This window comes from Macrobrachium rosenbergii, chromosome 54, assembly GCF_040412425.1.
Source record: "Macrobrachium rosenbergii isolate ZJJX-2024 chromosome 54, ASM4041242v1, whole genome shotgun sequence".
Lineage (NCBI taxonomy): Eukaryota > Metazoa > Arthropoda > Malacostraca > Decapoda > Palaemonidae > Macrobrachium > Macrobrachium rosenbergii.
Window position 1 is genome coordinate 27,823,198 of NC_089794.1, and position 16,211 is coordinate 27,839,408.

General features: G+C 35.8%; 1 protein-coding gene across 11 annotated transcripts in view; it reads right to left on the reverse strand.

Annotated features, from left to right (window-relative positions):
- Nucleotides 1-16,211, reverse strand: part of LOC136834911 (ATP-sensitive inward rectifier potassium channel 12-like) — a 359,204-nt gene that overhangs the window by 15,488 nt on the left and 327,505 nt on the right. For 7 of the 11 annotated variants that reach the window (XM_067097737.1, XM_067097738.1, XM_067097736.1 and 4 more), the window contains 2 exons: nt 15,606-16,005; nt 14,229-14,429 (listed from right to left, as the gene is read on the reverse strand). In XM_067097737.1, the coding sequence (XP_066953838.1) occupies nt 14,229-14,429; nt 15,606-16,005 (601 nt within the window). Of the gene's footprint in view, nt 1-7,167; nt 7,228-14,228; nt 14,430-15,605; nt 16,006-16,211 lie in introns of all 11 variants that reach the window. The other 4 variants (XM_067097742.1, XM_067097733.1, XM_067097732.1 and 1 more) reach the window with 1 other exon arrangement.

Genomic DNA, 16,211 nt, shown 5'->3' on the forward strand with positions numbered 1-16,211 from the left:
TGTATACAAATGTCGCTTATATCAAATATGTTATATATACATAATATTTATGGAGAATTGTATATACAATATTCATACATATATGTATATGTATATATGTAAATATATAATATTTATATATATATTTATTTATGTATATACAATATATATACATATGTATGTATATATATACATATATCTTTTTTTCTTGGAGAATCTAGTCACACCAAAACGACAAAAAACTAATTTTAAAAAAATCATCTTTTTCCACAAACAGCAAAACGCATAACCCAATGTCAGACGAAGGCGTTGCAAAAACATTGGTCACAGGAACGACAGCAGAACCTACAGAACTTTCACCCCTCTACCATGGAGCCGTGGAACCTCGCAGCGTTAGCATAATTAGCATAACTATACTAAAGAGCTGAATAGGAGATGTAAAATTAATTTTAAGCGGCTTGTATCTCCGTCTTACTTTTCATGAATTCAGTCTGCGTCGCACTCACAAAAAACTAAGTACGTCATGTCACTTGCGACGACATCTAGAAACGTCGGCTGGGAGGTCTGGGGAGAGAGAGAGAGAGAGAGAGAGAGAGAGAGAGAGAGAGAGAGAGAGATGCCTTTAAGGGTCAAGCCAGTCCTCACATGACTTCTCCGCCATGGGGAAGTTTTGTCCCTCCTGACCCTTCGCTTGCTGTTGTTTTTGCTCTGTGCTTGTTCGTTGCCTCCTATTCCTTTTGATTGCTTTTGTTTTTATTTTGGTTTTGTCGTCATTGCATTTGTTGTTTTCCCATCAGCGTTAATTTAAAGCTCTTTCCTTGTCGATTTTCTTATCGTTGTTTCGATTTTCCCCCAGCGATTATCATTCCTCTTCTTTGATCCCTTGTTCCTCATGTCCTAATAATCCTTCTTTCCTCTCCTGTTTCTTTTATCGTTACTGTCCTTTGTATTTCGTTGTCTTCTTCTTCTGATTTCCTCATTTTTTCATTTTATGCGTTCCTTGTCCTTTACTACTTTCCTTTCCTTGTTCCTTGAGGCTTTGTCCTTTTACTTATGCCGTTGTTTTAATTTCCCACCTCTTCCTCCTCATACCCCAATCACATTTCTCATCGTTGTCCTTGTAAACGTTTTTTTTTTGCATTCTGTCTTCATTATGTCTTTTTTTTTATTTCAGCTTTCTAAATCTAGAGCAGTTTATCCTCTGCTCACCCACTCTATTTTTGTTCTTTTCTTTTCCTTCCTACTCCTCCTCCTCCTCCTCTTTCTACCTCTTCTTCTTCTTCTTCTTCATCTTCTTCTCACTGCTATTCTTCACTAGTGCTTGTTTTCCATACTCTTCAAGTGTATGTACATCAGTAAACAACAGGACCTCTTCCCATTTTTGTGTTCAGGAAAGACGGTAACATGCTAGCACGTTTTTGGCATCAATTTAGCACCTTTTTCCAAAAATATTTTCTGCTTAAACTCTCTCTCTCTCTCTCTCTCTCTGACAGTTCAAAGTTTTGCAGCTCGTTTGAGTTGACAACTCTTTAACTGACCACTTTTCAGATCTGCATCAAGAAACTTTGGAATGAGGTTGCTAGTCACACAATCTTCCTTACTGTTTAATACACTTTAACAGCTGAATAGTGAATGAACCCGTTATGAAGCAAACTTTCAGAATATTAACCCAATGTCTTATTCCCTTCATCTATTCAGCCATTTCTAGGTCTTCCTCTCTTTCTGCCCCAAACACTTCTGAAATACACGCTCTTCTTGCTGACTTGCTGCCTTCCATTCTTTCCACATGACCAAACCCTCTTAAAACACTCTTACTCAACGTCACACAACACATCATTTTATCACCTCTTACGTATTTCCACATTCTTAAGCTCCCAAGTATTCTTACGTCATAAATACTACGCAAATTCAACATCCACACTTCACTTCCATAAAGTGGAGTTGGCTCATCAATATCTTTCTCCAATATTCTGCACGAACCCTGCTACTTTTCTTGCTTCATCCCTTATAAACATTCAAAATTTAATTACAATTATGAATACTTATTAGCAATTATGAATATTTAATTAATTTAATAACCACTTCCATTCCCCCGATGTTACAATTATGTCTATTTCTCCATACTTATGGGTTTTATTTACCTTAACAGCATTGCTCTTGCTTACATTATATGTATATGTGTATATATATGTATATACAGTATATACACATACATACATATATATATATATATACATATATATCTATATATACACATACACACATACACGTTCGTGTATATGTGTGTTTGTGCTCGTTTGTATTCACGATCACCATAGAGAGCGAGATATTAGGCAAGCAATGCAACAAAAATTCAATCTGCAATTGCACACAGTCTCACGCCAGCTATATTTAGAGGCCTGAGGACTGACTTATGCATAGATGTCATGCGATCTAGAGAGAGAGAGAGAGAGAGAGAGAGAGAGAGAGAGAGAGAGAGAGAGAGAGAGAGAGAGAGAGACCACCACTGGGCTTCGCGTTCTGCAACTTAAATGGCGGCCATGTTGGTTGACCTCACAGAGACGACTGTTCGGTTTGAATGAAAACTGATTTTGTGTGTTTGTGATGTGTTTTGATCCAGTTTTTACAGGGAGTGGTTGTTCTGTAGTTGTTTTTAAAGGTTTTGGTATTGGTACTGTTGGTACTACTGGGTCAAAATGTACACAAATTCATATAAAATCAGCGAAAGCTTCATCAACTTTTGATACAAGCTTTCTCAGAAGTGAATAATAAGTGAAAAAACAGTAAAACTATTAAACTAAAATGAATATTAATTAGCAAATAGGTAAATTTATCCATACACAAAACAGTATTGACATCATAAGTAATTTTTCCTGTTAATGTCACGGAGTAATATGACACGTCTTCAGTTGGTACGCCTGATAACACACAAAGTCTAAGTTGGTATCCCTGGCATTACAGAATACGAACTTTCAATCTTCTCGTTAATTTGATTCATAAACTTAGTAACTGTATCCCAATAAGTTTATTGCGGCTAAACTTAGTAACTGTATCCCAATAAGTTTATTGCGGCTATGTAGATTTATTTACATGATTTCATTCCTAATTATAAATATAGAATTATCAATGCAGCCATTAAGCAAAAACAAAACTGCTGGCTTTTACGATAACTTAAGATAACACGGCAACTTTCATTTTTGTAAATCAAACCGAGCAAAACTTACCCACCCCTTCCCCTGCCCTAGGGAGATAATATCCACCCACCCCTAGTCCCCGTTCACGAAGGTACTCCCCTAGTCCTGGGGAGGTACTCCCTAAATCCCCGTTCATTGTGCTTACCGCTACTGAAAGGGATAATGATCTTTTGACACGGAAGCCAGTAGTACCTGCTTTTAAACAGTCGCCGAGCGGTGATGGCGGGTGAAGGATTGGTAATTATCTCTGAATAATCTTTTTTTGTGCGTCTAATATTGCGTTACTGGGCGGTCTGCAACGGTCTTGACGCACTGCGGAAATATTTATACACACACACACACACATATATATAGGTATATGTTTGGTTACTTGAGGATGGAGGCAGACTAGCCTCTGAAAGTTTGGAAATAAGGAATCTTCTCTTTTGAACCTTCCGTATTGCTGAGGGCCTCTGTGGAGGTGATAACTTTATCCACAGAATATATATATATATATATATATATATATATATATATATATATATATATATATATATATATATATATATATATATTATATATATATATACACCCACACACACACACACACACATATATATATATATATATATATATATATATATATATATATATATATATATATATATATATATATATATATATATATATATATATATACATATACATATACATATATACATACATATGATTCATAGGTGATTAAACCTATGAACTTTGAACCTCACGTTAAATGACTGCATTAACTTTAATCAGTTTGTTACATTAAGAGTAATTTGATAATATTTTTCAAAGATTTTGATTACGAATAAAACTGAGTTAAAAATCCATAAGTAATACCAGTAATAAATCAGTTCTAACCAAATCTAATTTATATAAAAATATAATAAAAAAAGATTAACGAATGACTTGTTAAAGCCCTGCCTTTCGGCGGTGAGGTTGCTAGACCCGCGGTCCAGTGCCACTGAAGATGGTCAGAGGTTATTTGTCATTTGCTTCTGGTTCTCATTACTGATCACCCGTCCATGTCATGACCAGACCGAGTTTTTTTATTATCAATAATGTAACGCATGTTATAAGGAGCAAATGAGTTCATTATTTATAACAACAACTTTAGATGAATTAATTCAAGGAATCATGACGCATCGGAGTCAAAAATATTTTAAAAACATATTTCAAATTTGTGCAAGCTTGGGTTAAACAGCGCTAACAAAACACAAATGTTTCATAGAAATAAAACACATAAAGTAAATTACAAACACACTCTTGGAGGTAATCAACACACTGTTAGGCATTATGGATTTTTTTTTCGCTGAAATACGTTTTAAGGCTGATTCACATTACACCATCACGTCACCGACACATCACGTCACGTCACCGTCCCATCATCCGTGTCTTGTATTCACACTTTCCATCACGATCCCGTTCAGTTCGCGCCCAATCTCAGCGACTCACAGATTTAACGTTAAGAAACTTGCATAAGCCACCGTCACGTCACGTCAAAATATTCTTTCCAAGAAGACGTGTCGTGATGTGACGGTGGATGCCGTGTGCTTGACGGAGACGTGACGTGATGGTGTGAACAAGTCCATTTGATTACATGCAAGAAATTCTCCCGTATTCTGACGTGACGTGATGTGTCGGTGACGTGATGTTATAATGTGAATCAGCCTTTAGTGGAAAGCAACCATCTCCAATTAGACCATTTAAGTTTTGGAGATTGGGCGATTTCAGAATTAAAGACAAATTATGAATGCAAGCATAGTCAAGCACAGAATAAAATTACAAGTTTAAAGACAAAAAAATAAATCAAATTAGTCGTCTGAAGCCAATGCTCATCCGGGTGAGAGGATTAATAGCTTAGGTCTAAAACGGAATACAAGGCTTAGGTCTAAAATTAGCTAGACCTGACAGGAAAAAAAGTTAGTTCAGACGCATGTCAATATGAGAGAAATTTAACAACAGTGGGTAAAAAGCGCTGATGGAAAATCTAGACGAAAAAGAATATTAACAAAGAATAATAGCAATGGGAGTCAGATATTAGGACTTGTCTGCTAATGGGATTAGGTTCGTATAATATGTGGGGCAGTCTTTTAAAAAGGATTAATCCGGCGTAATTCTAAGTAAAGTCCTTAAAAATGAATGCAGATTTCACTCTAATATGAAGGTGAGTCTTTAATAGCCACTATTCTAGTTGAATATCGTGGCTACTTTTGTACAAAAACATGATTTATTTCGTTTCATTTAGTTTTAGTCATCAAACAGGTTAATTTAGCCTAATGTTAATTCCAGTCTTTTAAAAGTCCGAGCTTAATCAAAGATCAAAATTAGTCTTTGTGGAGAAGGAAAAAATGTAGCCAAACATCAAAGAGAGTCTTTAAAAGCAGAATTATTAGAGGATAATATCAGCATAAATCTTAACAAGACCGGATCGGTGTACACGGATATAAAGGCTTGGCTATATATACATTAATATATTCTAATTCAAAACCAGTCTTTGAAAAGGGATGCTTGTGTCAAACATAAAGTTTTGTGTTTAAAAGGAAAAATTTGGTAAAATACTAAGGCTACTAAATAAAATCATCACTCTAATCAAAGATGAAAGCTAGTTTCTAAATCGAGATGGTTAGTTTTGCAATATAAAAAGGGTAGTCTGAATAAGGCCTATTTCGTCTAAGTAACTCAGGCAGTCTTTAAAAGGAAGGATTAGCCATTGCTAATGCACTATGATATGCTAATCTAATATCTTAGCTGGTCCTTAAAACATATTAGTAGTCTGTTATTCAAGTTCGTCTTTTAACAAGAGGAATGAGCTTAGTTCATGATCGCGGGATTCTCTGCACAGATAACTGGGTCTAAGAATGAGAAAGACTAGACCTAACAAAAAAAAAAAAACATAGCATAAACAAAAAGCTAAGGCTAATTTAGGTACAAGAAAAATTAGGCCTGTTTAACTATGGGACAAACAGGAAGAAAATGACACTTATTCAATCAGTGTGTAAGGTATGCCTAGATGCAAGGTAGCTAGGCTTATTGTGAGACTTTCCAACGGCCTAGGTGCAAGAAAAACTAGGCCTACATGAGACATGAACATGAAGAAATAAGATCACTCTAAAGTACAAATTATTTCTAGATGCCTAAGTGTAAGAAAAACTAGGCCTATTGACATTATAAATTTATTTAGCACAGTAAAAGGCCAAAACTATTAGCAACTGCTATTGAGGAGGACAACAAAATCAATTCTGCATAGCAAGAGGCTTAAGCTAGGCGTAAGATAACTTAGATTTCTCTTTAGATATAGCTATGTTTATTAAAAGAAGAAATATTTAATAGAGATATCAGGACAAAACTAAAAGAAAGGTAACCATGCCTGGGTTAAAGTACAGTTAAACTTACTGAACAGGATACAAAAAAATCTATAGGTAAGTCCTGATACAATATGACTAGGCCTAGGTGAAAGCATAAGTAGACCTACTAAGTTCGTTAGATAAAGGGAAGAGAAAAAAGCCAAGACTAGTCTAGATGCAAGACCAATTGGCCTAGTTTGAGTTAAGGCTATGCCTAAATATTAATAAAAAGGATAATAGGTAAGTCTTGATGCAATATAACTAGGCCTAGGTGAAAGCATAAGTAGACCTGCTGAGATTATTAAAACAAAAGGGAAGAGAAAGAAGCCAAGAATAATTAATGCAAGACCAATAGGCCTAGTTTGAGCTATAACTAGGCCTAAATATTAAAAAAAAGAATAGTAGGTAAGTCTTGATGCAATACAACTATGGCCTAGGTGAAAGCATAAGTAGACCTACTGACATTATTCACAGTTGATTAGAAAAAAAGGAAGAGAAAGAAGCCAAGACTAGTCTAGAAGCAAGACCACTAGGCCTAGTTTAAGACCAATAGGCCTAGTCTGAGCTATAACTAGGCCTAAATCTTAAAAAAAAAAACAAGAATTGGAAGGGAAGGGGAAAAAAAGTACCTTGCGTAGAAGTGATCTGTTGATCAGGTGAAACGGCCTGAATTTCCTCATCCTCCCGTTCTGCCCATTTTCACCGGAGGTCAACACAGGTCACCAGGTCAAGAGAGAGGGTAAGTAGAGAATAAAATAGATGACGCGGAAGGAAAACAGACGTAAATAGACAGCAGGCTGATTTTGAGATGGAAATAGAAAACAAGAAAAAAGTAGATATACGTATATGTGTGTGTGCTTTTATATGTATGTATACATACGTGAATTTACGTGTACAGTTCAAGACTAGAGAGAGAGAGAGAGAGAGAGAGAGAGAGAGAGAGAGAGAGAGAGAGAGAGAGAGAGAGATTCATTCCCATTTCTTCTGTTTGTTTTCTTCCAGAGCGTTTAATTTTTACCTCTTTATGAGAGAGAGAGAGAGAGAGAGAGAGAGAGAGAGAGAGAGAGAGAGAGAGAGAGAGAGAGAGAGAGAAGAGAGATTTAAGAAAAAAAGTACAAAAACTGACTAATTATGATAGATAAAGGCAGCATTCATTAAGTTAGTATGATGTAATTATTGAGAGAGAGAGAGAGAGAGAGAGAGAGAGAGAGAGAGAGAGAGAGAGAGAGAGAGAGAGAGAGAGAGAGAGAGAGAGAGAGAGAGAGAGAGAGAGAGAGAAAGTCTCTACAATACATGTCTACGATACAGAAATACATATAACAATAGCACACACACACAAGAGATTATACCAAGAGAAAACACGAAGAAGATCATTTATCAAGAGAAAATTCTACAAAATAACTACAGGTTAAACAATACAACAAGAAAGCTGGTTACACTTACCAGTGAGACACTAACTACATACGATTGCGCATAGAAAGCTATCACAAATACTTTAGATTTAGAATAAGCATTTTTTTAAATAAATTGACTGGTGTCTTAAAAATCCTCTGTTGGGGGAAGTAATGTATCCTTTTTTGAAGAAGTTCGGTATACATGTGCGTGGGCGTACACACATACACATACACAACCACGCATATGTATACATATATATAAATATATAATATATATAAATATATAATATATATAAATAAATAAATATATATGTATATATATATGTGTGTGTATATGTGTGTGATCCATGTGTACACGCGAAAATTAGGTATTTATGTAACCACAAAACTAAGATACCGTTTATAAAAAAATTAATTACTAATAATTATAGTTTCCTTAGTGTTGGAAAATAAGTACTGAAGAAAAAGTAAAAAAATACTATTTAATCAGTGACGCCATGTTGCTACAAATTACAGTGAAAATAACAGAATAACAAATCCATCAATGGCAATTAACAAAATAAACGTAAAATAAGCATAACAGAAATTTATTGCGCACTTAAAAGAACCAATGACCTTAGTATTCAACACCCATATCCGCCATTTTGACCTCTCCAAAGGTCAAATAGGGGTCAACAGCTCTCCTAGCGTAAACGAATAGCACCGAGTGTCAATGGCTTCCACAATGACCCGTTATTACAACTCCACATTAATATTCCATCCCTATTTCTTCGAACCTTGCATCTCATCACTGAATAATCCTCGTCACTAAATTATTACCGTTTCGATAATGTCGAGAGACGCGCCTCAAACCGAAACAAGTAATTATCTATTAATAACAGGTCGCAACCATCTCCCCTCTGTAATTTCCAAGGGCTATTACGCGAGATTTTGAGGAACACGTCAAAAGGACTCGTAGAATACAGAGTACAAAATACAGATTACAAAACATCGTATTCGTAACTGTAGCAGTCAGGATCTTACTGTGATTCTGAAGCAGGCATAAATAGAAGTCTTTCATTAAGAAATTGATTCTGATGCTTATTGTTCCATGGAAATTGCCGTTTAAACCCAAATGATGTCGATGTTTCCAATAACGTGAGCTTTCAAGTTCCTTTGGTTCGTACACCTGGTTACACTTTCCTCTTGACGTTTAATTAAAAGCATTGGATGCTACGCCATAGAACCGTTATTTGTAGGCTGCTATGAAAAATCCATTTTTGCACGAGTGATTTTCTGAAAGGTTCCTATGATAAATCCACTTTTGTACAAGTGACTTTTTTAATGGCTGCCAAGAAAAATCCGTTTTTTGTACAAGAGATTTTCCTAAAGGCTGCTATGAAAAATCCACTTTTGTAGTGATTTTCTAAAGGCTGCTAAAGAAAAAAATCCACTTTTGTACAAGTGATTTTCTTAAAGTGACTTTCTGAAAGGCTCCTATTTTTTTGTACAAGTGATCCTATGAAAAATCCATTTTTGTACAAGTGACTTTCTGAAAGGCTCCTATGAAAAATCCATTTTTGTACAAGTGACTTTCTGAAAGGCTCCTATGAAAAATCCACTTTTGTACAAGTGACTTTCTGAAAGTGACTTTCTATGAAAAATCCACTTTTGTACAAGTGACTTTCTGAAAGGCTCCTATGAAAAATCCATTTTTGTACAAGTGACTTTCTGAAAGGCTCCTATGAAAAATCCATTTTTGTACAAGTGACTTTCTGAAAGGCTCCTATGAAAAATCCACTTTTGTACAAGTGACTTTCTGAAAGGCTCCTATGAAAAATCCATTTTTGTACAAGTGACTTTCTGAAAGGCTCCTATGAAAAATCCATTTTTGTACAAGTGACTTTCTGAAAGGCTCCTATGAAAAATCCATTTTTGTAAAAACTTTCCATGAAAAATCCATTTTTGTACAAGTGACTTTCTGAAAGGCTCCTATGAAAAATCCACTTTTGTACAAGTGACTTTCTGAAAGGCTCCTATGAAAAATCCATTTTTGTACAAGTGACTTTCTGAAAGGCTCCTATGAAAAATCCACTTTTGTACAAGTGACTTTCTGAAAGGCTCCTATGAAAAATCCACTTTTGTACAAGTGACTTTCTGAAAGGCTCCTATGAAAAATCCATTTTTGTATAAGTGACTTTCTGAAAGGCCGCTAAGAAAAATCCGTTTTTGTGCAAGTGATTTTCCCAGAGGCTGCAAAGATAAATCCATTTTTGTACACGTGATTTACTTAATGTCCCCACACGCGCTAGACAAATACATACTGTTTCATAAAAAATACAAAATTAATCTGCAAGCAATTACAGCTGTAACAAAGTCCCAGGAAACGATCTGGCTATTAAAAAGATCGATTTCACTGGTTGGTGCTCCTGGGTATAATTAATTTCAAAGACGGTTAGATTAATAATCTTCCATTCTACACTTTCATAATTAAATTTGTCATCTCTGTTTTCAAGATTTTTTTTTTTTACTTTTCCAGATGAAAAAAATTACAAAAATAATTTGAATGCTCTCGAAACAAAAAAGAAATTGGCCAATTCATTGGTATTCACAACTGAAAGAATAAGTATTGAAGGAAAAGAGAGAGAGAGAGAGAGAGAGAGAGAGAGAGAGAGAGAGAGAGAGAGAGAGAGAGAGAGACTTTCATCCCACTGACGACAAAATTGGCAACAGGTATTGTGACATATTGAAACGGTGCATCAAAATAAAGTTTTCCCTCCAAGATCAACAAGGTACAGAAAAATAAGTATGATATACATATAATAATTTCATACCCCGGGGCCAGTACCCATGCGAAAGACGTAATCATCTTATGATGAACAACTACTGTTTAATGATGCAACATCTCTCCAACAGATGGCACTGTGTCAAGTATGTCCACAAACTGGACTAGTTACTCTTTTATTCCCACTATATATAAAATAATCTGATTATATAATCACGTTTCATACGTTTGCTAACTCTCCAACTGATGCCTCTGAAGTCTACCTGAAGATAAGTATACCGTCAGAAAATCCAATTATGTTTTGAAGTAGACTTTTCAAAGGTTCTTTAACTCCCCAACAGATGACACTGAAGTCTGAACAAGGCAAAGTATTATCACTCGAGGACACAATCTTTTGCCAGAGTACTTATAGAGGTTCTCCAAGTCTCCAGCAGATGGCACTGGAATCCAGACAATGAGAAGTCCTTTGCTGAGTCAAAACAAGCCCTTTTGGAGAAGCTACTAAGAATTGGATTATTCTGACAAAGGTAATTTTAAAAAGTATCATAATTGGAACTGTCATCCATTTCAGGGTAATACATAAGATATCTAGAGTGTTTTAGTCTGCTATTTGATATCAATCTCAGATCCAATTAATTTTTCAAAATTGCAAAAGAACCTCTATGCTCAATAATTGCTTTCATATTCTAAGTTACTGACAAACTTCTGGGTTTTCGTGGTGTTGTTTATATAAAGATAAAATACCTCGGTTATTTATTTCATATTTAATAAAAAATATATTGTTCTCACTGAAAATATTTTTCAATTATTAATTTTTTTTACACAACAGGGATGGCTAAGAATTGACGGAATTGAAATTGTATTTCATTAATCAATAATTTATATATTATTGTAATACGTGAATATGAGCATTTTGAAATTATGTATGCAGCAGTGAAGCCATTCAAAATAATTATTCATTAAATAATTTGTTTTTATTAAAATTATTTCCTGCAGAAACTTATCCATTTTACCCATGGCTAAAATAACTTCACAGGTTTATGGATACCGTCCACGCATCTGTTATTCACGCTAAGAAATAATTCTACCCTTTGAATTCTTCCTCTGCAAGTCATATATATTTCACGGTTTTATTTCCATTCCGCCTTGTTGCTTTCCAAACCCCTCGCAACCTGGTACACACACACACACACACACACACACACACACACGCACACACACCTTTGCTGATTGATGATGTTATCAGGTGCGTGGGAGACCCAAGCTCAGGTGAGAAAGACAAAGCTATCTGCACGTGGGTGCTGAAAGTGGAATGGGAAGGAATCTCAAAATTTAGGTCGAAGGCCAAGTGCTGGGACCTACGAAGTCATCCGGCGCTGAAACGGAAACTGCGAGTAAAAAGGCTTTAAAGATAAAACAGGAGGGGAACCTCGCAGCTGCACTTTGAAACGATTGTCAGGAGAGAGTGGAAAGTAAGATGGAAGAAAGAGAATATGGACAGATGTACAGTAAAAGGAATGAAATGGGTTGCAGCTAGGGGCCGAAGGGACGCTGCAAAGAACCTATAAGTAATGCCTACAGTGCACCGTGTGAAGTACACTGACGGCACTACTCCCCTACGGAGTTGTGTGTCAAAGTGGTTCACGCGTGGTTTGGATCGATTTTGGTGAAGTCAAATTTCGAATGGGTGATTTATGCGTAGTTCAGAATACAATTCTTCAGTCTACCAGTTACAAATAAAGCTAAAACTATTAAGATCGATGGAATAAAGATAATTTCAAACTTCGGTTCATAAGCAGATATAAAACGTTCGTGAATAGTAGATAGGGCCAGGTTCTTGGATTGAACCGGTTCCTGATGAAGGTTCGTGCCTAGTTTGATACTTTAGCCAAATTGCTATTCATAATTCCGAATTCAACCGGTAAAAATCAGTGCCAGACGTATGTGCAATGTGAGGACTTTTTAAGATGCTATATAATATAAACAACTGAATTTCTAATTGTAAAACCAGTCAAATGATGTTTCTAATGATAAAATCAATTTCAAACAAGTGAGTCGTCTATGTGGAACATCAATTTCAAAATTTCCAACACTAAAAATTATCTCCCATATTGATTCTCAATTGCTTTTTATATATACGAACCTGGAGGCTAGAACTATTATTATTATTATTATTATTATTATTATTATTATTATTATTATTATTATTATTATTATTATCTATTCGCTGTGAGTCCTGCTCGTCATATCCGAGATGGTCAGCAGGGGATCTATAATACATGCTGACCGCTGATTGGCTGAGGAGGAAATTCGCGCTGTTGATTGGTTGCCGAGATCACGCCGAAAGACGGGAGTAGATTATTATTATTATTATTATTATTATTATTATTATTATTATTATTATTATTATTATTATTATTATTAAGATTATTATTAAGACAGGTTTTATTTCTATTAAACACCACATTTCCATGAATCTGATGTGTGAGAAGGCTTCAAACAGGTTTAACCGTATTGTGTAAGTTTTTCTTTTTATTTTCCATTATCAATCGTAATACTGCAACCTTTGTATAATATTTTAAGTTACATTTTGATCTTTACTATATATTTATAAAATGAGTGTATATACATACAAACATATGTATTGAAAATACAGAAGTGATAAGAATATTGATACATGCGCGGCAGAAGGCCATAATCTTTGGGTTGAGGGATAATAAAAATATATTTCAATGAAAATATAAATTTAAACCTAGCTAAACGTTTTTAACTTGTTAATTAAGTATACATTAGACGATTTATAAAATATATTTAAATATTCATGCAATATTGAACGGCATTCACGAAGTTCCTTATTATTACTTATGAATTCGTGAAATCATTAAACCAGTTTATTTGGGCCAAGAGTCCTGGGTAGTGAAACGTGGCATTATGGTACCGTAGAGTTTAGCGAAGCCTTTTTTACGAATAACTGTACTTGCGCTATATTAAAATGTAAGCCCTAATTTTAGCCTCAATAAAAATAATTATATCGCTCCTCAGTATATATATATATATATATATATATATATATATATATATATATATATATATATATATATATATGTAATATATAGTATATATATTATATCCATATCTATAAAGTATATATATGTATATATAATACTCACGAATATATCAATGTATAAATACAAGTTAGTGTAACCAGAAGTTACACAAATAAAATAAAATATAAAAATGTAATTTTAAAGCCTTGCCAAAAGTTCCGAGCAAGAATTGATAATAGATAATGACATCGGAAATTAACATTTTATAAACGTAAACATTATATCAACCCAAGCAGCGTCATGACCAAGAAAAAGCAAAGAGCTAAAAAAAAAAAAATATAAAAGATACAATTATGTGATAGACGAAAGTAATTCCTGGAAAATAAGAATATCAACTTCAACACGTAACAGATGTAAAAAAAAAAAATCAAGAACATTAACCTTAACATAACTGTTCTAAATAACAGAAGCTCTCTCTCTCTCACCTGGCGTCGATTCCTGGCTGTTCATCCTGTCGAGATCCTTGGCGGAGTAGAGCGGCGTGTTCACCTGGTAAGTGTTGTTGAACAGCGAGTAGTCGACGTGGTACTCGCCCGTGTTCTTGTTGAACGTGACCAGGGGCTCGAATCGGTACCCCCACAGGATTTCGTTGGGCAGGTACGACGATCTGGCTTGCGTGGTCATACCTGTCGTGCGAACGAGAGGAAAAATGACCGTCTGGTGCGAAAGTTTAGAGCTGTTGGGGAATGTTTGGGGAATGTTAGGGTCTTATAATGAAGGAAGAGGAAAGAGGAAGGTAGAGGAAAGGATAATAACATGATGAGGAAGGGGTGGCGGAAAGGTTAATAACATAAGAATAGGAAGAGGTGGAAGAAAGGACAATAACATGAAGAGGAATAGGTGGAGGAAAGGATAATAACATAAGAAAAGGAAGAGGTGGAGGAAAGGATAATAACATAAGAAAAGGAAGAGGTGGAGGAAAGGATAATAACATAAGAAAAGGAAGAGGTGGAGGAAAGGATAATAACATAAGAAAAGGAAGAGGTGGAGGAAAGGATAATAACATAAGAAAAGGAAGAGGTGGAGGAAAGACAATAACATGAAGTGGAGGAAAGGATAATAACATAAGGCATAAAAAATAAGAAAAGAAGAGGTGGAAGAAAGGATAATAACATTGGAAGAGGTGGAGAAAAGGATAATAACATAAAAAGAGGAAGACAAAAAAGAAACTGGAAAAGGTAAAATGCAAAATCTGTGGGCTCATGAAATTTTTTTTGTTATTTATTTCTTTATCGGTTATTAAATTTTTATTAATTTTCATTTTCGAGAGCTGAGTGTCTCAGTACATGTACAGAGTGACAGCACATCAAGTATATGATAAAGTAATTACACTCATACACATACACAAACAGACACGCCAGTGGATTTATTAAATTTTTATGAATTTTCATTTTCGTGAGCAAGTGATTCTGATTCTGTATACCCAGAGCGTAGTACATCAAGTATATGATAAAGGGCTTACACACACACACACACACACACACACACACACACACACACACACACACACACACACACACACACACAAAGAAAACTGTGGATTTATTAAATTTTTATGATTTTTTAATTTTCGAGAGCAAGTGATTCAGTATACGTCTCAAGTGATAGCACATCAAGCATATGGTAAAGTGCTTATAAACACACAAACACACACACTCACACAAACACACCCGTGGATTTATTAAATTTTTATGATTTTTTTTTATTTCCGACTGCAAGTGATTCAGTATACGTCCCATCGAGTATATGGTAAAGTGCTTATAAACCCACAAACACACACACAAGCACATACACCCACCCACCTGTGGACTCGATGACGCCCTCCAAGATGACCACAATCTCGAACTTCTCCCTGAGTAGATCGTGGGCCGAAAGGTCGTAGAGGGGCGAATTCTCGTTGATCTTGTGCACGATGGTCATGGGCCAGATGAAGAAGATGCGGTCCTCCCCGATGTCGTAGCCGACGTCCAGCTCGTACTGGAAGAAGGGCAGCACCTCCCCCTCCTTCGTGACCCTCTTGCGGATGAGCTGCGCCCTCACGTGGGCCTCGATGATGTGGGACTTGCGCATGTCCCCGACGCGGAAGAGGAGGCACATCTCCCCGTCTCTCAGGCACAGGCAGGCGTTCCGAGAGAACAGGAGCGTCTGGGTGCGCTTCTTGGGCCGCGACAGTTTCGCGAACACGATGCCCACCATGAAGGCCTGGAAAGGGGAAGCAGGGAACTTGAAGGGAAGGAGATGCTCCGGTTATGGGAAGGGTGCCGGAAGTGAAATGCCCGTGAGGTGGTCATGAAACCCTCAATTTCCGGTCCTTCCAAAATGATGGTTATAATGTTAGATCCCCGAGTGGTGGCCATGATACGAAGACCTGGAAAGGAGAGATCTCCAAGTGATGGCCTAATACGAAG